Source organism: Rattus norvegicus, chromosome 1, assembly GCF_036323735.1.
Source record: "Rattus norvegicus strain BN/NHsdMcwi chromosome 1, GRCr8, whole genome shotgun sequence".
In the NCBI taxonomy this organism is placed as follows: domain Eukaryota; kingdom Metazoa; phylum Chordata; class Mammalia; order Rodentia; family Muridae; genus Rattus; species Rattus norvegicus.
This window is the reverse complement of record NC_086019.1, coordinates 20,250,830-20,277,984: the sequence shown is the minus strand read 5'-3', so window position 1 is coordinate 20,277,984 and position 27,155 is coordinate 20,250,830. Positions and strand designations below refer to the sequence as shown.

At 41.2% G+C, this 27,155-nt stretch overlaps 1 protein-coding gene across 4 annotated transcripts in view; it reads left to right on the top strand.

Moving 5' to 3' along the window:
• Arhgap18 (Rho GTPase activating protein 18) overlaps nucleotides 1-27,155 on the top strand; it is a 233,880-nt gene that overhangs the window by 178,843 nt on the left and 27,882 nt on the right. For 3 of the 4 annotated variants that reach the window (XM_017589037.3, XM_006227680.5, NM_001170575.1), the window contains exons 6-12: nucleotides 4,049-4,214; nucleotides 6,459-6,550; nucleotides 11,209-11,286; nucleotides 12,941-13,100; nucleotides 14,671-14,753; nucleotides 21,115-21,321; nucleotides 23,012-23,152. In XM_017589037.3, coding sequence (XP_017444526.1) covers nucleotides 4,049-4,214; nucleotides 6,459-6,550; nucleotides 11,209-11,286; nucleotides 12,941-13,100; nucleotides 14,671-14,753; nucleotides 21,115-21,321; nucleotides 23,012-23,152 — 927 coding nt within the window. Of the gene's footprint in view, nucleotides 1-4,048; nucleotides 4,215-6,458; nucleotides 6,551-7,897; nucleotides 11,127-11,208; nucleotides 11,287-12,940; nucleotides 13,101-14,670; nucleotides 14,754-21,114; nucleotides 21,322-23,011; nucleotides 23,153-27,155 lie in introns of those variants that run through there. The other variant, XM_039108944.2, reaches the window with a different exon arrangement.

The window sequence follows — 27,155 nt, the reverse complement described above, 5'->3', positions numbered from 1 at the left end:
ATGAGTTAGAAGAGTCAAGTTCAGTGTTCCTGCTAAAGGCTAAGACACTCCCCATACCTGCCATGCTTTACAGCGCCAAAAAGAAGGGTTCAGTCAGGGAGAACCACCTTACCTACTTACGTTATCCAGAAGCTCTAACAAACTTAATGCATTCTGGAAATGTTTTCTTCTATTTCTTTTTAAAATAAGACATTATTTAAAAATACATTATTCCAAAGGTACCATTTAGTTTACCCCCCCCACACACACACACTCACACTCACACACACACACAAATACACAAATGAAATGACAGGAAACTTCATAAATATTTAAAGCAGCTGCTATGAATTAAACATTGGGATAAACAGCCAACTCCTTTATTAAGCACAATGTTTAAATAAATAAATAAACAAGCCAGTGACATATATTGCTAGGTAAATGAAATGTTTGTACTAATAATATTTCAGGTTTCTCTAAACATTTACCTTGGGTAATACTTTATGTAATTATATTACATGGCTTATTAGACCCAAAGCAAGTGATTTTAATGAAACACTTTAGCTGTTTTTTTTTTTTTAAAACATGTAAATGGTTCAGCTGGTCTGAAAGCACAGTCATGAGCAGAAGCACAGGGCCATGCGTGAGAGAAATGGGGTGTGCTTTTTGTGGGTGCTGATGTAGCTCAGGGACAGGTGTTTGCCCAGCACATGCAAGTCCCAACATTGCATTTAACAAATGAAAGCTTAGGAAATGTGACAGATCCTCAGGCAATACGGAACACGAGAGAAGTGAATGCAGGGTACAGGGGCACAGCTGAAATCCTAGTCCTGGGCAGGTGGAGGCAGGAGGTGTTCTGTCTGGGCTGCAAGGAGACTCTGTCTCAAACAAAGCAAAACAAACAAACAAACAAACAAACAAACCCATCCGGTCTGTGTTGGGTGTGTCTGCTTTCCTTCACTGGACTCCGGCAGAGCACCTTAAGCATATGAAGGCAAAGACACTGGGGCTGGAGAGGTGAGCAGGATGTAGCCCTGCTTTCAAGGGGCTCGCTCCATCCATTAGACCATTGCCTGCCTGCCTGGTGGATGCGGAAGTGTAGAACTGAACAGCAGTGTTGCCTGATAGGGCAGTCAGAGGATGATGCCGTTGTCTATGTGACCATGCTCAAATCTTAAAAGCCTAGTTCCCAACCTATAATATGCCCCCTTCTTAGTCTAGTGGAACTTTCTGTAGGATATAGTGAGATACCATTTAACAATTATGAGTATCAATCTAAATTTTTTTTCTTCCCTGGCCATACCATGCAGGGAAAAGCAAACTAAAGAAAAAAATTATAATGATTTTTAAAATTCACTGGAAAAAAAATAGAGTAATAGACTAGGCATGGGGGGCACAGTTCTGCATCTCAGCATTTTGATGGAGAAGGTCAGGGGAATTCAGTTAAAGACCAGTCTTAGCTCTATGGGAAATTTGAAGACAACTTTGGCTATATGAGAGACCATGTCTCAAAAACCCCATATATTTGGTGCAAATATAAATATAAATATAAATATATATATTTAGTATATATATTTAGTATATATATGTATATATATATTTAGTGTGTATATATATATATATAGTGTGTGTGTGTGTGTGTGTGTATACATACATACATGTGTACTTAATGCTTTCTGAATGCTTACATGTGCCACTCTACCTGTGAGGCTGGGTGATAGAATCTGTGGTATTTCTACATTTTACCAATAAAGGAATAAGAAATAGATGACAGCCTTATGTTTATATGTGTTCTCTCTCTCTCTCTCTCTCTCTCTCTCTCTCTCTCTCTCTCCCTCCCTCCCTCCCTCCCTCCTTCCCTCCCTCCCTCCTCCACCCCATTACCCCTAGTATATCCACTCCCCTTCAATCTGTCTACCCTTCTTTCCTTTCTTCTTCCCTCCTTCTGTTTCCTGGCCACTAGGAGATGAGTTTGACCACCATTGCTCTCCTTCCTTACTGCCATGGACTGAAACCATGATCAAAATACACATTCCCCCTTAAGTTATATTTTCCAAACAATTTGCCACAGAGATGAAACCCTAATGCAGCCAGTAGGGTGTGGAGACAGGACATACCCCCTGCTGTAGCTCCCCATTCTCCACTCTGTATTCACCACAGAGGTCACATGAATGAATACGTAAAATGTTCTTAGACTCCACCTTCTCGGATACCCTTATTGTTCTGTTTAGTATTCTCAGAGGAAAAGAATGGATTGCCAGAAGGTCAGAAAGACATTTTCTTTTTTGGTGGACACTCAAGCCCCCTGGAGTTGAGGGTACTTGAATGACTACCTAATTTCCCAAAGTTTCTGATGTAACAATTGCTTTGTGTTCTTCTAGGAAATGGTCGCTCAAACATTCATGGCCTCCTAGTTCCACTATGGTCTTAAGATGATCTAAGGCCTCAAAAATCTTTGTATGTATTAATTAACCTATTGATGTATGTAACTAAGACAGAGTCTTACTCTATAGCTAGGCTACCCTGAAATCATTATATGTAACCCATATTGTTTCCAAACCCACAGCAATCCTCCGGCCTTAGCCTTTTTGAGCACTAGGATTAAAAATGTCTACCATTATGTCTGCCATTCTGGATATTTATTATATCAGAAATTAAAATTTGACTGTGGAGTTTTATCGCAGTAAGAGACTGTTGGGTGAACATAGGCTTCTTGCCAAGAATGAACAAGATGCTAGTTTGATTGTCACTATGCAAAAAACAAACAAAAACAAAAACATTTATTTGATTTCTAACACCAAAAAACATCTTCAGTTAAAAAATTAAAATAAGACATTATCATTAACTATTATTGACATGAATACCTTTTTAAAAGCAGAAACAACTCTTTTTGTATTTTGTCTGTTGAAATATATATGTCATTTACTTCTGGAAAACTCTGTACACCCATGAGAGAATTGGCATGGCAAAGAAAGAAAATATAACTTGCTATATTATTAAGGTTAATTTGGGGTTTATAAGCTTGGCCTCTTGGACTAACTGATACCCACAAGGTTCTCTTGGCCACACTTGGAGTACGAGTACTTCAGAGGGAATCTGTTACTGTCCCTAGCGACTCAAGGAATTCAGGGCAATCCCCTGCCTCCACAAAACACTCTTGATATCATGTTCTTTTAATTAAACTACTAGAGAATGATCATTGTTTTATTCAGTGAACACAGTGAGACTGTAATTTGTATTAAATATGGTACAGAAATGTGTTCATTTATTTTGTCTTGTTTTCTTATATTTAATGTTTTTTTTTTTTTTTTTTTGGTTCTTTTTTTTCAGAGCTGGGGACCGAACCCAGGGCCTTGCGCTTCCTAGGCAAGTGCTCTACCACTGAGCTAAATCCCCAACCCCATATTTAATGTTTTTAATGATAAAAGAATGTGAGTCATTAAGAGAGAAACTTTGAGGAAGGCACACAAAACAGCCAAGTCTCCACTTATAGACCTGTGGTCCTGGGTAGCATCTTGATCCACATATACTCAACAGTAAAGCAGTAATAATGGCAGATACAACAGCAGTTTAGCTGTATTTCCCATTAAAACCTCACAACAACTTCTTGAATGTTGGAGACCTTCTCTTTCTCCCTTCCCCCTTTCCCTTTCTCATCCTAATTAACAGAAAGAACCGTTCTTCAGTTGCCCAGTCCCACAGCTAATCAATAACTAGATAACTGATGACCCTCTGACTCTAAATTCCAGCCTCTCTCACTCCTCTAATGGTGGCTAGATTCTCTTTGCTGATCTTACTGGTTCTTAATGACAATTAAGAGAACATCATGCACGTTGGGAGTACCTGGACCATCCTAAGCCATCCTCATGGACACAACTTTTCTTTCTCTTCCTCCTATTTATTTTTGGCAGGTCATCTAACTTGCTCTTTGTACATTCTCTTTGTTCCCTGCCTGACACCGGAGTATCATTTCTTGCCATACTCAGAATGCTTTCATTACAGAAAGTACAAGAGATAGATATTGATAATCTTTATTATTTTAATTATTATTATTATTTTTTTTTTTTAGAGTTTCAGACTGCCTAAAGATAAAACAGGTACAACAAGGATTGGAGACTTGGCACCTCAAGACATGAAGAAAGTTTGCTATCTATCCCTGATCGAACTCACTGCCCTATATGATGTATTGGGTGTGGAGCTCAAACAACAGAAAGCTGTGAAAATCAAAACCAGAGGTAAAGTTAGAGTTGCTTCCTATGCCGCAAAAATGAACTTGGGTCTTGGGTGGTATTCTTGGTGGTCCGATGGAACACCAACCACATAAACTTGAGACTTGAATACATCTGGAGTTCAAATTCTCACTTGCTTTTTACAAACCGATAAACAGAAAACATACAACCAAAAACTTTAATTCCCAGAAAAAGGAATTGCTATTCAAGGAATTATCATGCTCATGATAAATTTCCTCTTCAGAAAATTCTGTAGGCTTGAGAAAGAAGCCTTTGGTAAACCTGTTTATTTTCACAAGCAGATCTTAGAGAATGGCTTTCAGGAGGTCGCTCTTGAATGGTTGCTTTCGCTACTCCATGATGAAGTAGGGACAGTCAACAATCTGCCCCTGTGTTCACTCACACTCTGTTTTAACATTTAAGTTTGTCTTCTTGATTTTTGTGCTTATAATGTGCATGTGGGCAAGCCAGCCCTGCAGTGTGTGCATCTGAAGGGCAGAGACCAGTTCTTGTGAGTCAGTTCTCCTCCCAGGGATCGAACTCTGGTTTCCTGACTTGCGCGGCAAGCCCTTTGACCTTTGCCATTGTGAATTCAGTGCCAGCGCGTTGTTTGCATTCTTCACGTGCCATCTCGATTTTGCAAGCCGCATTCTTAATCTAATATAGCCACAGACTAATTCTGATAGCACGATAAAGAACAGATACCTTTTTACTATTCTCTTCTTTTCTCGGTCTGGAAATCCGGGTAATTTTCTACTGACTAAGCTTTTCCTGCTTGGGCATCTCTGTTCTCTAGTTTAACCTTACAGGTGCCTCCTAAAGAGGCACTGGGAATGAAGATTATTGAGTTGCTATGGTAACGTGAGCCAAGACAAGTATGTACCTGCTTTGGGTTGTAGAGATAGTCTCTCTGAAGGGAAGAAGCGTACCGTTTCTGCCTTTCCTGTGTCTCTGTCAAGGTAGACTGTAAAGACTTTGTTCTCTGCTCAGCTCTCGGGAGCATTTTAGCGTGAGGCTTGCAGTGGTGAATTTCTAAGTTCAGTGGTTATTTCTGGTTTCCCCTAAGTCCTGGTGGAGAAGGAAGACTTCAAATGCTCCATTCAAAACTCATTATGACGTGCTCTCCAATTATAAAGTCGTAGTGCAGTTTGAAAGGCTATGGCTGCATGCCCAAGATTTTAAAGGGGCTTACAGAGGTATTTGTTGTTATTTGTTTGTTTATATAATTTTCTTATGTTTGGGTTTCTTTATATGTTGGAGAGGGAATTATTAAAATGTTCTTAAAAATCTGACAACCTTTTAATGAAAACCCAGGAAATTCGTAGTTTTTTAAAATACATATAGGGCTTATCCAAGATACACTCTGGGTGCTCTGAGTCCTTGAGACTAATTCTCTGCTTGAGGCTCAGGCCAAAAGGTTCCCTGTTATTCTTCAAATGGCTTCTCCATGTCCAGTGTCTGCCCTCATACCACAGGTGAGCCCTTCTGCTTGCCCCCACAGATGAATGTTGTTTCTTGATTTTGTCATTTCTAAAGGACAGAGCAGAGTTCTCACATGTGTGGTAACCCTCAGCCCAGAAGAAGGTTGTGTAGGTAGGAGTTATGCTCATTTGAAACTTAAGGCAAAGGCAAAAGAGATGAATTTGGAAAATGTATAACTATTACCCATCTTTACACACACACACACACACACACAAAGTGAGAGAGAGAGAGACAGACAGACAGACATATAGATAGTGAGCTCAAAGAATTTAAATGTAACAATGCTAGATACCTACTACATTTTTGGAAGACACATTTCTAGAGTAGGATTGTAAAACTAGCTGAATTCTCAGAAAGCAAGTAATTATATGTAATTGGATTGGGAAGCGTTCAATGTCCATTCAGTAAAGGCAGGTGTTGATGACTGGTGTTTGATTAGACATTAGGAGTTCGAATTTGACTGTACCTCATCTTTGCCTAGTTTCTATGTCCTGACACTAGTATGTTTGTGTGATGCGTCAGTTGGCTCTCTCAGGGATTATTTCGGGGATGATTTGCAATCATTTGTTCAGATATCTAGCCCTGCTGGATTGTTTTAGAGGGTAGAGCCATGATTTGGCTGTTTTGGCATGTGTCTACCCAGTGGCTTCCTGGTGTCACCCCCTTAGTATAATAATAAGATCCATAAACGACAATGTAAGAAATCTCACCTTTTCAGTCTTTATTACTGGTTGATGGAAGTGATGGGCTTTTGTTTTCTCGTTGCAGACTCTGGTCTTTTTGGTATTCCTTTAACTATATTGTTAGAACAAGATCAAAGAAAAGTGCCTGGAACGCGAATACCCTTGATCTTTCAAAAAGTAAGTAGGCCTGAACTGACCAGGCTACATGAACATTCTTAGGCTAATAGTGGCCTTTTACACTCAGGCTGCTATAATACAGTTTTCCAATTGGTATGCTGTTTTACTTTATACTTTGATTTTCTATTCAGGAAGCAAATTTATTTCAAGGGCTCATAACTTTTATCTTATGGTGATGCTTTCTGTGATATCACTGTAACTATGATTACCTGGTATCATTTTCCTGTCCTATATTAGCTGCCTTTGTGTAATTGAGATTTCAATTCCATAATACATAGGAGCAGGAACAGTGTATAAATTCCTAGAGAATTGAATCCTCATGAATATTTCATGCGTGTATGTATTTCTCAAGCTTTCTGATTTGCAGTAGGGATGTCCAACTTAATTTAGCAGCGCCTACGTGCAGAGTAGGCAAAGAAACCATAAAGTAGAATTAGAAAATGATTGCTAAACTATAAAGCTGTTTCTGGAGTCGCCACTCAGTTATTCATAAAAGGATTATCTGTAGCAATAAAAAGAATTTCAGCTCAACCTCTAAGCCATCATTATGCAAAACAGATTACATTTGATAACATCTAAGAAAACACAGGAAGGAATGCAGGCCAAACATCCATGGACTTCCCCAAGATCTAGATCCTCTGCACTGGCCCCAGTGTATAGGTTTTTGTAATGTCTCAGCCCAGTAGACATACGTGTATGTGTATGGGTTTTTACTTGGATTACTCAGCCAATCCTAAGGCTTGGTCTATTTGGTGCTCACAGTTCTGTTCTCCATCAGTTACTACCCGTGTGAGCCACTGCTAGCCCACTCTTGCCCTTTATCCATTGTTTTTCCTATGTTGAAAAGATGGAGTTGCTACACAAAGAGGAATTCTATAGCAGTATCTACCTTACGTCAAATCCTGCCGAATCAATACAGTCTGTGTCTACTCCTACACCTATGTCTATGCCTGTGCCTATGGCTATGTCTGTCTATATCTGTCTACACCCACATGTCCCTGCATCCAAGCTTGTATCTAACACGTCTCTTGATGCGTTCTCTGTAGACTTATTCTATCATGGCCTGTTGAACCTGTATGTGTATTAATAGTTCGTAACAGTTATTCAGATAAGATAAAAAAATAGACACTACACATCCCGTTGCTTTTTTTTTTTTAATTGAAAGGACAGAGTTGCTATACAAAGATGGAGTCTAAAGCTTTAGCTCCATAGTATCTTCCTCAGGTCAAGTCCTCTAGAATCAATAGAACCTCTATGTCCCTAGCTCTACTTAACACCTATACCCATGTTTCTATCTATACCTATATCTGTGTGGGGAGGTTTCTTTTAATGATTTTGTTCATGCAGCTAATGGGTTCCAGCAAGTCTGATGATGTGGAAAGAAGACCAGGGGAGCCCTTGGAGCAAAAGTTGATGCTGCAGTCCTGAGGAAGAAAGTTTCTTTGCAAACCTCTGGCTTTGCCTTTGCGTCTTCACCTGATGGGAGGAGGCTCACCATTCCACAGAGGGTGACCTGCATGCCTTAAACCCTGCAATTCATATGTTGGTCCCTTCTAGAAAGACACCGTCATTCAAGCCTCTAGACTATTGTTTGACTGAACCTCTGTGCACTACAATGCTAACCAGATGGGCAACACAGCTCCACATGACATGGAGAAGTCTGTTGAATTTAGATTCATATTAGGTCCAGCAAATCTTCAGTCTGTATCAAGTAGGCTGCTGAATACTGACTGCGGTCTTTCCCAAAAACCAAAATCTTTTCTCCTCTCTGTGAAATTTTGATTCGACTTAGTTTTTAAGACTTTAGAGACACCAGCAGCCTACTATTTTGAGATTAGTATTTCAGTTTTGTTCACATTAAAAATAGAGGGGCAGTTGAAGACTTGACTGGTAGGCAGTTTTCACCAGTCTGCCTTTGCATTGTGTTTTGATAAATGCACAGAGGGATGTGTCGTGAGAAGCACTTTTTTTTTTTTTTTTTTTTTTTTTTTTTTGCTTCTTTTTTTTTCCAGAGCTGGGGACCGAACCCAGGGCCTTGCGCTTCCTAGGCAAGTGCTCTACCACTGAGCTAAATCCCCAACCCCGAGAAGCACTTTTTGATTATGGGCCCACAGCTTGTTGTCTGCCCTTCAACTTTGTAAAAGGGGGGAAAAGAAAACACCCGATTTAGAGAAACTTTCCACTCCCAGGCTCCAAAGTCTTCATCCTTAATGTTGAAGGGACAATGTTGAACAGGTGACATGAACCAAAGCTCATCTTATCTCAGTTAATTTCATCTTCTACTTCACCTGTCCTTTCCTCCCTCACCCCTCAGAGGCACACAGTGGTTTGTTTTAGTCATGGGCAGTGGTTCATTTTAATGGTACTTTTTTTTTTTTTTTAGAAGAAAAGTGTTCGCTTTCTGGAAAAAGTGCATTTCCTGATGAAATTTTTAAATCCAATGTTGTTGTTGTCCCGATGATCCCCCAATTCAGTGTTGTACCTAAAGAGACTGATTTTATTTCCATTTTATAATTCAACACACACACACACACACACACACATGCATATACATAAGTATATATAGATGTAGACATACAGATTTATATTTTGAGATATATGGAACATCAGTAAAATATGAAAATCCCAAGTTTCACGAAATAGCATAATTATGTATGGTTATTTTTGTCTATTGTAAGTCTTAAACATTAAAAGAAAACTGGAATATGTTTCCTGTTAATAGAAAAGCTAATAATGTAGCTAATTAATAATGTAGCTAAAACACATGATTTTCAAAGTGAGAAGTAGGAGATAACACATGCTTTTGTTGCAGACAGCAAACACATAACTTGATGTTGGGATCCAGCCCTAGAGACCGCTAAGAAAAGATTCAAATACAGAATTCAGAAATGAATCTCAATTAGCTGTTTCACAGCCACAAGTTTTTTCTGTACTTAATAAAAGTAAAAGGCGTAGCTGGTTAAAAACTAATTGACTTCAGTGACCTGCATTCAGTTGGATATTTTAATAAGACATGCAAATATTTTATAAGGCAAAATGAAATGAAAATTGGTCATACATGAAACATTTTAATATCTGGCATGAAATTCCTTATTGAACGATGTCCTTCTAATCTCAAATAATTCATAATTATTTTTACTTTGAGTTCCTCTGCAGTAGTCCTGGAAAGATGTGGTCTAGGAAAATTGGAACTTTAAAAATTGATGTACTTCCTTGACTGGTCAGTGATGCCTCACCCAATAATGTATTCTTAGGAGAATTTGAGACTCTGAATCTCTCTATCAGTGGGTTTTCTGGTCGAAATGGATTCCCTGGATAGGGCAAAATGGGTAGTTAGGGAAAAGTCACCAACACTTCAGGATCCACAGTTCTGATTTTGGTATACCTGATTTGGGACCTGTGGAGCAGAGGTCCGGAAGCCTGCTAAGACATGTTAAGAGTTGTCCCTCACAGACACTCTCATGTGAAAGGGGTGACAATGTGCTCTATGTGGTCTATGGAGTATGATAAACTCCACAGGGAGAGGTTTCCCTGAAAATGACATTCTTTATCAAATATTCTTTTGTACTCTGGGGGATTTCATGCCCCAAGGTGTACAAGAGAACATTTAACTGAGATCGGAAGTGCATGGAGCCTATGTCTGAGTTTCACAAAGCAGAAGACTTGAGAAATTGGGATGGGCTGCAGGAGAGAAGCACCTAGATACTCTCTTCTCAGTAAGCTTCACCATGTACTGACCAAGGGATATGTGACCCAGGTTTTCTAACTGGATGCTCCCTGACGGGGGCCCACCACTCTTACTTTCCTCACAGCTTTTTAACAATTTGCCTCTGTAATAATTCCCTACTTGACTGATATTATACGGTTTTCGATATTTACCCAGTTTTAAAATTGTGTGTCTTTGTGTAGGAATATGTGCATATGAATGCAGAGACGTCCACAAAGACCAAAGCCATCCTGGTGATCCCCTCCACCAGGAGTTATAAGCAATTGTGAACCCTCCTATATACAGTAGCTGAAATCTGGATTTGAGTCCTCTGAAAGAGCAGTGCATACTCAACTACTGAGCCATTTCTCCAGCCCCATGGCTGCTACATTTTAATTTTAATTTAATTTATTTTAGTGGAGTCGTAGAGCTAGGTTCGTGCCCATTCGTTGAGTATTAGTATTACTCAGAAGCCCTCTTTGAAAGCATTTTTCTTTAAGCTTGCCATCAGAAGCCTCAAATGAATATTAGTAACAGTTCTTTTTCCCATAAAAATATTGTTTCCTGAAACCAATTAAATACAGTATATAAATGTGCAACTACTGGAATTGCATGACATTTCTTTGATTGTACAATGCATGTTGCTGGAAAACGCAGAGTGGTGTTCTGAGTTGCTTTTGCACAGAGAACATCTTTTCTCTGATCCTGTGGAGAGGCCCAGCTGTCGTGTGAAATTATACATTTCTTTTACAAAGGAGAAAAAGACAAACCTTTTCAAATTGCAACTCTAGTTTCTACCTGTGTAGTTTTGAAGATGCTGGTCCCACACCACTCTAAACCTCATCAAACCCACTTTGCATGCCATCGGAATCAGCTTTGCAATGGGGGACAGATGTTAAACTCTACCTGTTAACGAAGACCGAGATCAAAATGTTTCTTGGCTTCTCCACAGCTGATTTCTTGCATTGAAGAAGGCAGTCTGGAAACTGAGGGCCTCCTGCGGATACCAGGAGCAGCCATGAGAGTCAAGGTAACTGGAACGCTTCAATTCTGTTAATGTGCAGTTTTATTGCTTAATTATGCTTGTGAATTTTAAAGGCCAACTTAGCCTCCCCACCCCTTATTCTTGTTAGCAGAGGCGATAAAACAAAACAATAAAACATCTGAAGCTTCAGTTCATCGTTCCTCTACAAACTCCTTCTGGTTGGCTATAAGTTTTTAGTTTTCCGAATCCCCTCTTCACCTATTATAATCCTGTGAGAGTGAGAAGATCATGACTCAGAAGGTAGTAGGGAGATGGGTGAGAAATGTCGTCAGAATGAGTAATGGCAATTGAGTTTTGATTTTTAAAAGGAGAAGGGAGCATACCACTCTGGGTGGGAGCAGATGCAGGCTCTTGATAAGAGCCACACAGTTGGTGACATTGACAGAAGGAACAGCTCCGAGTAGTTTCTAAGATGGGCAGTTAAGTGGATTCATCTGTGTCAACTGGTCTACCTGGCCTGTTGTCATAGGCCAGACCATGCTGCAGCCAGCCCCTTGTAAATGATTTAAAGATGCTATCTATGCTAATGGTTGGTCTCCCTGCACCCCTGAGTTTTCTGTAGTCCTCCTCCTTGTCTCTTTCCCTCCTTCGGTGTTCATTTCTCTCTTTGTTTTTTATCTCTCCATCTTTTCTCCTTCCCTTCTCCTTTCTCTTTTGATATCTCACTTCTCTTTGACTCCATCCCCAATTTCTGAAGTGTCATCCATGTTTCTCACCAGTTACAAAAACAATTAGGCAAAAAAAGGGGGGGGGTTTGTTAGGAGGAAACATGGGTACGTTTACTCTATCAAGAGAGGGGTAGCTCAGTATGTTCCTCTGTATCAGAGGATGTAGCTTAATAGTGGACCACTTTCCTAGCATACAGAGACATAGGGTTCCATCCCCAGCACCATAGTAAACCCAGCCAAACCAAAACCCCCACAAACCATCCTTCAGGAAAGAGGTTCCAGTAGTAGAAACTTGGAAGGGTTTTGGACATAGTAGGTCTTATGCCATGCTAAAAATGAGTCTTGAAAAACAGTCTTCACAAACTAACTTGACTTAGGGGCAGTAGTAGTTGGTTTGGCACTTCTCATAGAATGCTTGAAGTGAAGGAGCCCAGCTTCCTCACTCTGCACGGACTCACAGTGCTAGCCTGAGATGGCAGCAAAATGGTGGCACAGCGAGGGCAGGCATCTTTCCTTACTTTGATGGCTGCTTAGCCACAGAGGTGACAAATTAGAGGTAGCTTCTGTGTAAGATCTAGATTTGTGAGTTATGTGATAGGCCTCTAAATAGCTTTAAAAACATTGTCTTATAAATTTGGTTTTGTTTTTTTTTTATTTGACAACTTGTAGCATCTAGGTCCCATGCTCGGCGGAAGGTGATTTTAACTGATCTTTTAATTAAACCTTTGGTAATTAAAGTGTGTGAAGATGTTTAAACTTTTTTCTTTCTTAACCTTGGGTATAGTTTCTTCATGTAAAGGACAATCAAAGTTTGGGAATGGCATTTTCCTGTGTAATAGAAAAATGATGACTTTTACTATTCAGGTATTCCTTTGAAGATTAGAGATCTTGTAAGGTGAAAAAAACATATCACACTCGCAGGGGACAAATCTGCTTCCTGCTAATTTCTTTACCCCCCTCGCACCATTCAGAATCTTTGCCAAGAATTAGAAGCAAAGTTTTATGAAGGAACTTTCAACTGGGAAAGTGTCAAGCAGCACGATGCGGCCAGCCTGCTGAAGCTCTTTCTGAGAGAACTGCCCCAGCCTCTGCTGAGCACGGAGTACCTCAAAGCCTTCCAGGCTGTTCAGAGTAAGTGGTTTCTACCTGGTAGTAGCGTGGGAGTGAGTTCCACACACACTGTCAGAGTGACAATTGTGAGCATAAGGTACCATGCTACCCGGACATCTTTGCTTAGACATGTTGATTCACTGATGTCAAGAGTTGCTCTGATGACACATACCACTTTCTTTCATTCTTATACATGTCTAAGTAAACAGACCAGAATATTCTCTTAAAATGAAGATTAGTTGCATGGCCTTTAGGAACACAATACCTCTACAGTTAAGACCTGGAAACTTCGAGTTTCTCTCTTCTAAACAGCATGAGTCATGTAGATCTCTGTTGTGGTTTTCTTGCCAATGTTGAAAGCAGCACACAGTGGAGAAGCTGGGGATTAGCACTGACTATAGAAACACAAAGAGAGATAGTTTCTCTGACCATTGCCTGAAAATGGGAACCTGGAATTATATATAGGAGAATGTGCTTTGTAGCCTCACAGGTAGAAGGCTGCAAAATTCTGGTGTTCGGCCATTTTCTGGTCCTGGAAAACTCCAATGTAAAATAAGTCATCAGTCTTGATACGGTTCCTGGGAGGGAATAGGGAGATTTCACAAGGTTTCTCTAGTGCTATGGTTGTCTTACGTACTCCCAGGGGCCACCAGGACAGGGAATGGTACTGTCATGCTGTTGCAGTAATCTTATCTTAACTTCCAAGCCAGAACACTGTGCGAATGAGTCAGTCTTAATAATGATGGAGAGATAGAGTGCCCACCAGTACCATCACATGCTATTTTTTGGGGGGGATGGGCAATTTTGGGGTTAGTGTCTAAGTTATCTTATATCATAACTTTTCCCCTCAGAATATCTACAGAAGATACTAATGCTATTTAAAGTATTTGCTTAATTTCTTCATTAGCAAAAAAAAAAAAGCCTTTTGTTAAAAATATTTTTAATGATTAAATTCCATTATTTTGAGTGTATTTCCTGGATATGGACCAAATTGTTGCTATCTAACAAAGTGATCATGATGAGATTTTAAATGTCTGTGATATTAGGCACCAATGACAATGACATATACCTCCTGGAAACTTCACTTGCTGTTTGATTTCTCATCGATCTCACAAGCATTCATTTTGGGCACCTACTCTGTTCCCGGCCATGCTTCGCCTATGTCTGTCAGACCGGATAGACTCTCCTTTTGTGTGTTGCTCCCTTGACATTTGAAAGAAACAAAGCTCAGTGTGCAGGAAGCCCTGTGGGCAGCATCTCGTGGGCAGTCCGATCCCTGTGTTTCCATCGGAGGGTAATTACCACATGGAAGTTAGAATTATTTCCAAATCACTGTTGTATGTTGGCAAACATAAGGCCGCTCGTCATGGGATCACAGTTGGAAGCTAGCATCCTAGGACTGAGGGTGCTCTGAGCAGCTGCTTGCTCTGATCTCCAGCAAACACCCCTGGTGAGACTGGCGGCTCACTCACCGTGTCTAGCATTTCACTGGAATGCTCACACTAAATAACTTTTTCCCCCCTTTAAAAATGGGCAAAAAGAAAGGAAAGTGTTGCCCTAAAGTTTTCGTATTTCTTTGATCTTTCTACAGATCTTCCAACCAAAAAGGAACAATTGCAGGCTTTGAACCTCCTTGTCATTCTTCTACCTGACGCAAACAGAGACACACTGAAGGTCAGCTTCTTAATTTACACTAAATATCCCTTTGAACTATGCATGGTAATTTTTCATTATTTATGGAAAAACAATCCCATGCTTATTTTGGAAACAGCAATGCTCATCTGAAATGGAAAAGAGTGTTTTTAAGGGCAGACACTGAGAGGTAGCCTTTTACTGGGAGTTAGTCTGCTACGTTGCTAATTTTATTGATGTTACTAAGGGTTTTAAGAGGGTTTAGTGTGTGTGTGTGTGTGTGTGTGTGTTGACTTTGCCTTTTTATCTTCCACATTTCTTTCTGTTTAAAATGAACTCTTCTCATGAAGAAATTTTAAGGAAACAACCCCACCAAACCCGATGGGTTGTCAAGTCATCGAACTTTTTTTCCCCTCTGCAGCTCGTTAAAATTCTCTGATGGTTGGGGATGCTTCTTGGTCAATAGAGTGCTTACTTAGCATCTAACCTTATGTAGCAAGTGAATACAAGGTTCTTCCTACCCAAGAGCACACGTCTATAATCTCAGCACTCAATATCAGGAGGGTCCCCAGCTATAAGGTCAACTTTAACTCCATAGCAAGTTTGAGGTCAGCCCCAAAAGCATGATCTCCTGTCTCCAAAAAGAAAAACAAAACTGCACTGACTGTAACTTAAGCGACAGCTCTTGACAGCTACAAAATGGAGCTCTCTACTTCCCTTGAAGAGGCACTTTGTGAACACAACTGAAAACGTAGAATGTCTACCACAGGAGAACTTCCAAAGGCTTGCTCCTTCACTCAGAGGCAAGTTCATTCTTCAGGTTGTCAGTAGAATTTCAGGAGGCAGCGTTTGGTTAGTTTTGAGACAGGCCAACCCTGGCGCAATTTATTTCAAATTTGGTAGGAGCAAAATGGTAGAGTAGGAGTGTGCAGACTGTGGCTAATGTTGGTCTAGGATAAAGTTGGGCAGACCACGTCTTGGACAGAGTCTCCATCACAGAAAGGGGAGGAACATCCTTTTCTCACGTATGAAGTGCTTGCTTGTGTGACAGGCCCCTGAGAATGAGCTCTGTAAGGGAACCTAAAAAGATCGCTGAGTTCAAATAGACTTACACCTCTTGAGACCAATTAGAGGGAGGACAGTCCATGGTGGTTGCTAGTGAGGAAGGTGGCTCTAGAACCTTCTTTGGATTGGCCTTGCCAGTCTAGGCCTATTCTTTTATTATTCTGCTTACTTGTGGATGTATGTATATATATAGATGGCTGAGCATTTTTATGTGATCTTGGTGAAAGGGTAAGTTTATGATTAAATGTGAACAATGCTGTTTAGCGAAATTCTGAGATGCAGTCAATAGTTTTACTTCTTTAGCTAGCTTTGAGGAGGCTTTCAGGCAATCCTAACAAAAGAAGCCATCATTAAAGAATGAGGCAAACTGTACCTTCATAAACTGTAAATCATATCCACGAAGGAGAAGAGAAACTCCACTGAGGTATAAGTTGGGGAAGCTTACTGTGAGTTCCTTCTCCTCATCTGTCCCTGGCCCCACTCCTTTGATTGTCATTTATCGGATCAATAAGCTGTACCTATATTTGACTTGGGGAAATAGGGAAGACTTATTTATAGGCATCAAGAAAGGCCTATATTAATATAGTTACCCATGGTTAGACCTTGTATAGCTTTAAGGGTTTTTAAAGATTAATTTTTATTTTTTAAGTATGTATATGTGTGTGTGTGTGTTTACGCACGTATGCACACATGCACCTATGTAGTACTTCTGGGATCCAGAAGAGAGTGTCCGAGCTGGAGTTACAGGCAGCTATGAGCTATCAACATGGCTTCCAGGAACTGAACTCAGGTTTCCAAGTACAGAACTGCTCTTAAGCACCAAGCCACTTGCCCAGCCTCCCACCCCCCTTTCAAAGGTTTTAATTTTATTTTTTTATGAGGGTCATAGTACGAGTATCTGCAGAGTTCAGAAGAGGGCTTTGAACTACAAGTGGCTGTGAGCCATTTCTGACAGGTGCTGGGAATCAAACTCAGGCCCCTTCACAAGAGCACATTGCTTAACTGCCGAGCCGTCTCTTTGCCTCCCTCTTTTAAACTGGATTTTATTTCATTTTAAAACTTGATTATATATGTCGTCATACACCCTGAAAACTAGAAGAATCGTATTCATATTTTACATAGGAACAAGTTTTTAAGGAGCTACTGAAAACAAACCATCAAGCACTTATAGCTATGGTCCTGTCCTGTGCCCAGGACCTCATGCGTAGGTTTACAGGGTGTCTGACCTTTCACCTGTCTCTCAGTGTTGTTTATAACTGCTTAAAATACTACATTGTTCAGTAGAGATGAGACCACTGTCACTATGTCAAGGGCTGAGCCAACATCCTACTAGCTCACCTTCTCTTTCCTCCCCTCCCTCTCTCCTTTTCCCTCTCTCCCCCTCCCTTCTTCTGGCATTCCTCTAGTAGTAGTTTGAACAATCCTATTGCATATGCACACCACAATTAAAATAATTATCTAATCTTTGTAATTTATGCTCATAAAGGAAGAGATACACTTGGTCCCTGAGAAACCATTCTAGTCTCTGTGGAACAGAATTAAATATTTTTTCCTAAACTTCAATTAATCTTTTGTCCTCATTTGTGAACATGTTGTTTCAATACAGCATGGTGCTTGGGTTACAATTTCCAAGCACTGTAGCAGATATTACATACATAAATTTTGCTGTTAGGTCTTAAGCCTTTGCCTTTAGCTTGATTCAAAGGTCTGTACTACAACTAAACCTGATGCAGGTCACCTCTTAGCACTAGAAGCTAGTCTTTTGTTTCTTCCTTCTTTTGTTTTGTTTTATTTCGTTATTTTTTGTTATTTTTGTTTCTGCCCTGAAATCTTCTAAAAAGGGCAGTATCATCTGGCTTCACTCCTTCCGTTTTGTTCTAGCTTATTTAGGCTAACTAGGAAAGTGTGGTTCTATGCATAGTTTAAGAGTTCAGAAACAAAAGCCACAGAGACCTCTAATTAAATCCCTCCTGCAGCTTTTCCGTTCACATACCCTTTAGTAATATTCTTTAAAACAGAAGACTTTTCGCGTGTGCACACTGGGGTGGGTAGCCATACTGTCTGCCTCGGGTAAGGATCAAAATGATGGTCTCTAACAGGTACCTACTCTGCTGCTGCACTCACAGAGAGCCTCGAACCCATGTGCACAGCTAAAGTTACTCTGGAGAGAATCAATTCAAAGGAAAAGGCAAAAAGAGCCTTCTGCCTTGGCAGAGAAGCCTGACTCAGCTGCTGGTGGCTGTGGAGGCTGACAGCTCAGGGTATGATGGTCGTGGAAGGAAGAACGTGATGCTGAGTGTTACCTAACTGGTCCACAGAGTTCCGCATCATCCAGTCTGTCAGTTTTTAGGAGCCTTCTTTTGTCCCTTTCCAATCACAAAGCTCATTCTGCTTAGGTTTTGTGCCAGCAGGCTCTGGAGTCCTCTAGTGTGAAGGAAACCAAGGTGGAACGAACACACTTGCTTAAAGGTGTTCTCTTCTTTCTTTTATCTCCCCTTTATTTTCATTTCCTTCCCCTCCCTTTTTTTTACCCTCCTCTCTCTCTCCCTCCCTCTCCCCTTATTTCCTTTTTCCCTCTCTTTCTTCCTTCCTTCTTTCCTCCCTTCCTCCCTCCCTCCTTCCTTCCCTCTTTCCTTCCTTCCCTCCTTCCTTCAGGTGAAATAATTACTACTTTCTGAAACATGGGAATGTTTATATGATATTTGAAGCTATTTTTCAGTGCTCTGCAGCTCCTATAGGCTCAACGGGCTGGAAAGGCACACGTATCTGTCTGCCACGTCAGATACACCCTCTGCCTTAGTTGCCCAGTGCCAGTCTCCTGAGAAGGATACACCATTTGGGGCTTTGTCAGTCTGTCTGAGGAGCTTTGCTGACAGTCTGTTGGTATAGATAGAGGATTGTGGCTATGCATAACTCACGTGCACGGGGCAAGCGCTTGTGTGCATATATCCACTCGAGTCTCAGTCTCTCCCCTCCCTCCTCTTCCTTCTTCTTCCTCCCTCTCTCTCTCTCTCTCTCTCTCTCTCTCTCTCTCTCTCTCTCTCTCTGTGTGTGTGTGTGTGCACACTTATGTAGGCCAGAGTCAACCTTGGGTGTCATTCTAAGGAGCTTGTTTTTTGAGAGATGACCTCTCACTGATGTCTAAAGATCACTGGATTAGACTAGGCAGGTTGGTGACTAAGCCTCTTTCTGCCTCTTCAAGCAAACGGATTAACCCAACTTTTTACATGGGTTCTGGAACTGACCTTGGGTCTGCATGCTTACATGGCTGGAACTTCATCATTTGAGCCCTCCTTAGCCCTGACAGCTTTCAGGGCTTACGTTCGACTTACGTGCCTATGTGTGTAGGTGCATCGTGTTGGCACATGTGTGAAGTTTACAAAACAGCTTCAATGTGTTGGTTACCTCCTTCTGCCCGGTGGGTTCTGAGGACTGACCTCAGGTTGATAGGCTTGAAGGCAATCAAGGTATAGCACAAGTCAGACTCCCTTTAACATTTTTCTCTCCTCATTCTATTTTAAAAAAAACTTTTATTATTATTTGGATTCTGTTTGATTCTTTTTTTTTTTTTCCGGAGCTGGGGACCAAACCCAGTGTTTGATTCTTTGATAATTTAGATAATTAACTATTTTATTAATATTTTTATAATTCCATACAATTTCTATTTTTTTATTTCAACTCAACTCCTCTCAGATCTACCTTTACCTCCCTACCCACCCAACTTCATGTCCTTTTTCCCCCATTGAAGACCGCTGAATCCTGTTTAGGTAGCCCAAGTACTCTTGGGAGTGGGGCCAGTTCTGAATCCCCTCCCAGGTGCTATCAAATGCCAGTAGTTGCTTTGTTAGGCGTGTGACATTGTACTCCTCTTCTCCATGAGGGAGGTTTGACTGGCTTGTTCTTGTGGAGGTCTCACTCGCTCTGTCACAAGTACTGTGAGTTTGTATGTGCACCTCCATAGCTGTGGCTGGTAAACAACTATTTTATTCTAGTCATCTGTCACCTGGTTTTTACAGTCTCGTTGTCCCTCAGCCTTGAAGGGAAGGCCTGTGACATAGACACACAGTTTAGGGCTCAGCCTTCTGTAGTCCCCTATGTTCCACAACTTAGCCAGTTATGGGTCTCTGTTTTAATTGGCAATCTCAAGAGTAAGCTTTTCCCGTGAGGCTTAAGAATGGCTCTAGTCTATGGAAATAGCAGTAAGTCAGAAAGAGTTGCTCTAATATGTGTCGTCTCCATCTCCGTCCCACAGAAAGGAGCGACACCAAGATGTTCTTCTCAAGGCAGTTTATTCAGGAACCTTTCTTTCTGCATGCAAGCAGCAATCTTTCTTTTCTTTTCTTCTCTCTCCCTCTCCTCTCACCCCCCCCCCAGCACACTCCCTTATATCCTCCCTCAACTCCACCTCCTCCGTCCAGACTGCGTAATCTCATTTCATAGGTCCACATCACGTGGCCTGATCTTGTGTCATGGTGCACCTGCGCATCTCTCACAATGGATGTGGCTAGTTTCGGGTGTGTGAGGAAGTCAGGTGCTAGTCATGAGACTTAGCTGAAGTCCCAGACGCCATCTTGGGACTGCCGCCACACCCGCTCCCCATTTAGCATGATAATAGTAGTAAGTTCTTCACTAGGCTCTATGATCTGTGTAGCCCACAGGGTCTTAGCCCAGATGGTAACAAGTGTAGTTTCCTTCTCGTGAGTGAGCCTTAAATCTAAACAGAAAATGGTTGGTTGCTGACATGACACTTGTGCCACTAAGTACTCCAGTGGGCACATCTGGCCAGGCTAGTCATGACTGTAGTTCAGAGTTCTCAGCTGGATAAGATTGATGTCTACCTTTCTCTTTTGGTTGCATATATAGTACCTTCCAGCACCATGAAATCTAGCAGGTGGAGATGAAGCTTTGAGGTCACGACTATCTTGCTGTCTCCATGTGTGGTGGGTCTCAAGTGATACCATATGTGATTTCTCAAGTATGTGGTGTCTTCAGCAGTGTCTTCATAATCTTAAATCCTGCAGGATACTCAAGAGCAATGGAAATAATTATTGGCTAACTTCCAAAGAGGTAGCTCATCTCTGGCCCTGGGCTTTTTATTTGGGTAGCCTGTGGTGTTTAGTAGGGATGCTGTCCCCTTCAAGGTAATTCCATTTAAACTGTGTGTGCCAGGAATATATTTTAGGAAGCTTATCTAATAGGTGGTTTTCAAATGACTTTTTCAGAAGGCCTTTTAAGAGTTAAATACACTCAATTTTAAATGAGTTAAAATCCTTTATAATACAGCACCTTAACCTCTTAGCTCCATGTATGACAGAAATCTTGGTCATCTTTGTTTTAGGCCTTGCTAGAATTTCTCCAAAGAGTCATCGATAACAAAGAGAAAAACAAGATGACAGCCGTGAATGTAGCAATGGTCATGGCCCCGAATCTCTTCATGTGCCATGCACTGGGCTTGAAGTCCAGTGAACACCGAGAATTTGAAATGGCAGCAGGGACAGCAAATACCATGCACTTATTGATTCGGTACCAGAAACTTCTGTGGACAGTAAGTATATGTATTTAACCTCACTTTTACGGCAGTGTACAAAGTACTGGGTTTGACAGTGACAGCTGAATGTGTGTGTGACATTATACTTTTTATCCCTTACTGCTTGCATTCCTACTGGCAAATTCTCTTCCTCCCCTCCAGGTGGTACTCTTTTTATCTTTTTATTATATGTTTTCCATAACTCTTTCTCATGGATTCTAGGATCTCTTCTTCTTCTTCTCCCAACATTCTTTCCTAAGTAAGACACATGGCACATACACACACATTTATATATACACATTTTAGATCTCGGTGCCACCTGTAAGAAAAATTCATGGTATGTGTTTGAAAATTGCAATAACGGTTATGTAATTTCCTAGCATAATTGTTCACAGTAATCATGAAAATAACTTTATGAAGGTGATATTAAAAAGCAACAATGCTCTCTTGTCTAAATGGCTTAAAAATAACACCGTATGTATGTTTGTGAGTCCAGAGGTATTGGAGGCATTTTATTCACGGAGGTAAGGAAGGCCTTGTGAATTTCTAGTTTTAAAGTTGTAAAATTAGGTCAAGAAAGTGTGCCTTGCACACAGCCTTTCTTCCATAGTTCCACCAGCCACTTCCCCTTGGCCTGGTGTTCAGGCTGTCATGTTTGAAAGTGCTCACCCTGTCTTTGATTCTCCTCGTTTCCTTATTTTCCTGAGAATTGTTTCATTTAAAAGGCCATACACATTCTGCACCATGATTGCTGAGGTCTTGAACCTGATTTCCTGCCTAACTCTGAAGTTCTGACAGATAATCCACATGCATGTTGATAAGGGATTTGGTTGATTGCAGTCTCATTTTTCAGTGAAATTTATATTTTTGTGGAGAGAAAGAGTTCTTCTAATAAGCATTTAGAAAAATGAAATAAAGAAATCCCAAACTAAATTATATTAACTATTTTAAACTTTAATGTGAGCTTCTACTAATCTCAATATTTTTTAGAAGATAAAAAATGATGCTCCCTGGATCCTCAAGGCTTTTTACATCCTGCCAAAAGGCAAATGCTACAGGTCATTTTAAATATATTTTAAAGTAATGCTCATCTGTCATGTCTGCCTCTGTTAAGGACAGCATTATTTTATAGCTACATTTTAATGACCCAAAACGTTTTGTTACTAATGGAATTTCTAAGAATGAGTTTTCCCTTGTCTTTAGAAGTTTAGTATATCTTTAGGAGTACCACTAACCACTTTTTGGCTTTTGGTGACGGGTGAACTTTTTTCTTCTCTGACAGCAGCTTTGTTGGAAGGGACTTGTGGGTTAGATGGCTTTACAGGAAGTAGGGAGGGCTGGTTGCTAAGGAACAGCTGCAGAGGTGCCGGCCTCCAAGGATCTTCTCAGGGAATCTCCTCCTGGGTTGACATCCTAGGTAAGGAGAGGCCAATATGTCCTTGAACTTCACAAAGTCCCTTTTGGGACCTTGCACAGTGGGTGGTAAATTACCCCAAGTGGATGCCTGTTCCTGTTCTAAGAGAGTTCCTGGTTCATTTCTTTTCATAGAATTAATGAACGGTACATTTAAATGGCTTCGTCTTTGAGAAACAGAACCCATAGTCCTCTTGAAATAAAAAACAGCAATAACAACAAAAAAAAATTATTTAGTTTAAAAAGGTTACCTGTCTTTTTCTTCCTCCAGCTGAAGTCTTTTTCTTCTTCACAGATCCCTAAATTTATTGTGAACCAAGTGAGGAAGCACAATACTGCGCATCAGAAGAAGGAAAGGAGAGCCATGAAGAAATTGCTGAAGAAAATGGCGTATGACCGGGAAAAACACGAAAAGCAAGACAGAGCTGCAAATGGTGTAAGCACACCCTGAGGGTCCACAGTTATTGTGACTTAAGTCCTTCCACTGTGTGCTATTCTCCTGTTTACTGAACAGTAGTAGAAGTGAGGGAGACCAGTTTCTTTCCTTCTAATGATCAATGCTGAAAGTTAGTCAGGTTTTAGGACTCAGTGTGTGCTTTAGTAATGGTGAACAAAGAAATAATGTCAAGAGAAGACTATCCCCAATTTTCCTCTTCAGTATATGTGTGTGTGTGCGTGCACACACACACGCACACACACACACGCATGCACACATACACGCACACATACACGCACACACATACACGCACACACACACGCACACACATACACGCACGCACACACACATACACGCATGCACATACACACACGTACACACATACACGCATGCACACACACATACATGCACACACACATACATGCACACACACATACACACACGCACACACACACGCATGCACACATACACGCACACATACACGCACACACACACACACGCATGCACACATACACACACATACACGCGCACATACACGCGCACACACACATACACACACATACATGCACACATACACGCACACATACACGCACACACACATACACACACACATGCATGCACACACACATACACGCACACACACACGCACACACATACACGCATGCACACACACATACACACATGCACATACACACACGCACACACACATACACGCATGCACACACACATACATGCACACACATACACACACATACACGCATGCACACACACATGCATGCACACACACACGCACACACACATACACATATGCACACACACGCACACACACACGCATGCACACATACACGCACACATACACGCGCACACACACATACACGCACACATACACGCACACACACACACGCATGCACACATACACACACACATACACGCGCACATACACGCGCACACACACATACACATATGCACACACACACACGCACACACACACGCATGCACACATACACGCACACATACACGCGCACACACACATACACACATACACGCACACATACACGCACACACACACACATGCACACACACACGCATGCACACACACACACACACATACACATATGCACACACACATACGCACACACATACATGCATGCACACACACACGCACACACACATACACATACATGCACACACACCCACACACACATGCACACATACACGCACACATACACGCACACACACACACACGCATGCACACATACACACACATACACGCGCACATACACGCGCACACACACATACACACACATACATGCACACATACACGCACACATACACGCACACACACATACACACACACATGCATGCACACACACATACACGCACACACACACGCACACACATACACGCATGCACACACACATACACACATGCACATACACACACGCACACACACATACACGCATGCACACACACATACATGCACACACATACACACACATACACGCATGCACACACACATGCATGCACACACACACGCACACACACATACACATATGCACACACACGCACACACACACGCATGCACACATACACGCACACATACACGCGCACACACACATACACGCACACATACACGCACACACACACACGCATGCACACATACACACACACATACACGCGCACATACACGCGCACACACACATACACATATGCACACACACACACGCATGCACACATACACGCACACATACACGCGCACACACACATACACACATACACGCACACATACACGCACACACACACACACATGCACACACACACGCATGCACACACACACACATACACATATGCACACACACATACGCACACACATACATGCATGCACACACACACGCACACACACATACACATACATGCACACACACCCACACACACATACAGACACACATGCATGCACACACACATACACGCACACACACATACATACACACATGCACAAATGCATGCACGCACATGCACACTCCTTTTGTATAGTTTAGATGCCCACTGATTTTATGACATAGACTGAGTGAAATTCCTCTGCAGTCCACTAAGCTTCATGCATAAGAATTCACGCAGAGACTTGACTGGATTCCCTAGAGCCGTGAAAAGTATTTAAGGTCTCTAATTTGATCCGAAGAATTTTAACTTCCATTGTAGAGAAGCGAATTAAAATAAAACAAATCCATTATTTACAAACTAGTGTACAAATATATTAAGAACTGTGTTTACAATAACAAAACATATATGGAGATATATTTATGAATTGAGTTAACAAAGCCCTGGTGGCAGTTCTAAGAATGAGGGAGAGACCTTCTATTGTTCTACTTAAGGGAAAACACCCCTCACCCCACCTGACTTTGCTCAGTTACATGCTGACATCTTGTGGGAAACCATGAAAATGCAGTCGCCAGCCTTTGTCCAATTTTTCTCCTATGGTCTGCTGGGGTGTGGTGGGGTACCAAAGTAATCTTTTTTCTTTTCTTTTTTTTCTTTTTTTTTGCCTAAACTTACTTGTAGCTCTCTTTAAAAATAATACTTTCTTAAAGATGTAAAAATGTTTTAAAAGTCAATTGTAATATCGCTAACAGATACAAAGTAGAAGTAAGGGAAATTATCAATGTTGTTTATAATGTTGTTTAGAGCTTAGTTTTAAAATAGGGCTAGAAAGTATTTGTTACAGGCCATTTTTCTTTCACTCTGGAATGCTCTGTTACCTCAAACACAATGTAAAGAGGGGACTGGCCTTGTAGTCTTGGCTGTCCAAATTACCTGAGCCCAAATTACCCTTTCCTTTTCTGAAAAATTTAGATATTTAGCAAAATGCTGTTGATCCAAGATACCAAGTCTTAATCCTCTGTTAGATTATTCAAAGAGACCCACACTGGGTGCTTGCCTTCCTACCCTATATAGAAGGGGATAACTTAGACTAACATGTCTGTGGGGGAAGGGAGGGGGGTGGATGTGGTGTATGTGTGTGTGAGTGTGTGAGTGTGAGTGTGTGTGTGTGTGTGTGTGTGTGTGTGTGTGTGCCTACTCCAGGTACTGTATACTAGGAAGAAGAACTGAAAGATTGAAAATGGAAGTTTTAGGCTAGACTTTGTGACAAAAGGAGGTCCTTAGATCCAAGGTAAGGGACAGTTGTGGTTCAGACCAAAGTATGGGTAGAGGACTGGTTGATTTCCCAATGTGCTTTAAAGTTACAGTCATTCAGATTCATTACTTGAAAATGATATAAGTTGTAAAAGAATGAAAGAAAGGGCAGAAGAATGACTGCAGCAGAGGCAGGCAGATCTCTGAGTTCGAGGCCAGCCTAGTCTTTGGACCCAGCTATACAGAGAAACTTTCTCAAAAAAAAAAAAAAATTCACTGACCCAAAATTTGTGATATGAGAAATTAAAATAACAGGAAATATCTTTTTTTTTAAAGATTTTATTTATTTTATGTGAGTACACTTTCTTCAGACACACCAGAAGAGGGCATCGGATCCCATGACAGATGGGTGTGAGCCACCATATGGTTGCTGGGATTTGAACTCAGGACCTCTGGAAGAACAGTCAGTGCTCTTAACCACTGAGCCATCTCTCCAGCCCGACAGGAAATATCTTAATTTCAATATGGGACCTGTTGAGTATGGGAAGACATCTAAAGCTAAGGATAGACATTTAAGTGATTTCAGAGGGCCAATCAAGACCTAGGTTAGCCAGAGAGGTCTGCAGGCTGCCAGAGCAAGTGTGAAAGCAGGAAGAGGGTCAAGATAGAGCTATGCCTCAAATTTGTATTCCAGTGGGAATTATGACAAGCCTGAGGTTCTAGTGTACTCCTCTGTGTCTGCGTTTTAGATCAGTCCTTGTGAGGGACAGTTTAGGGAATACAACGAGGTTCGGTAGGAGACAAGGGGTAATACCCAACGGATGGAAATATAAATTGGAATGTGCTACTTGAAGAGCATCTGTTGACATGT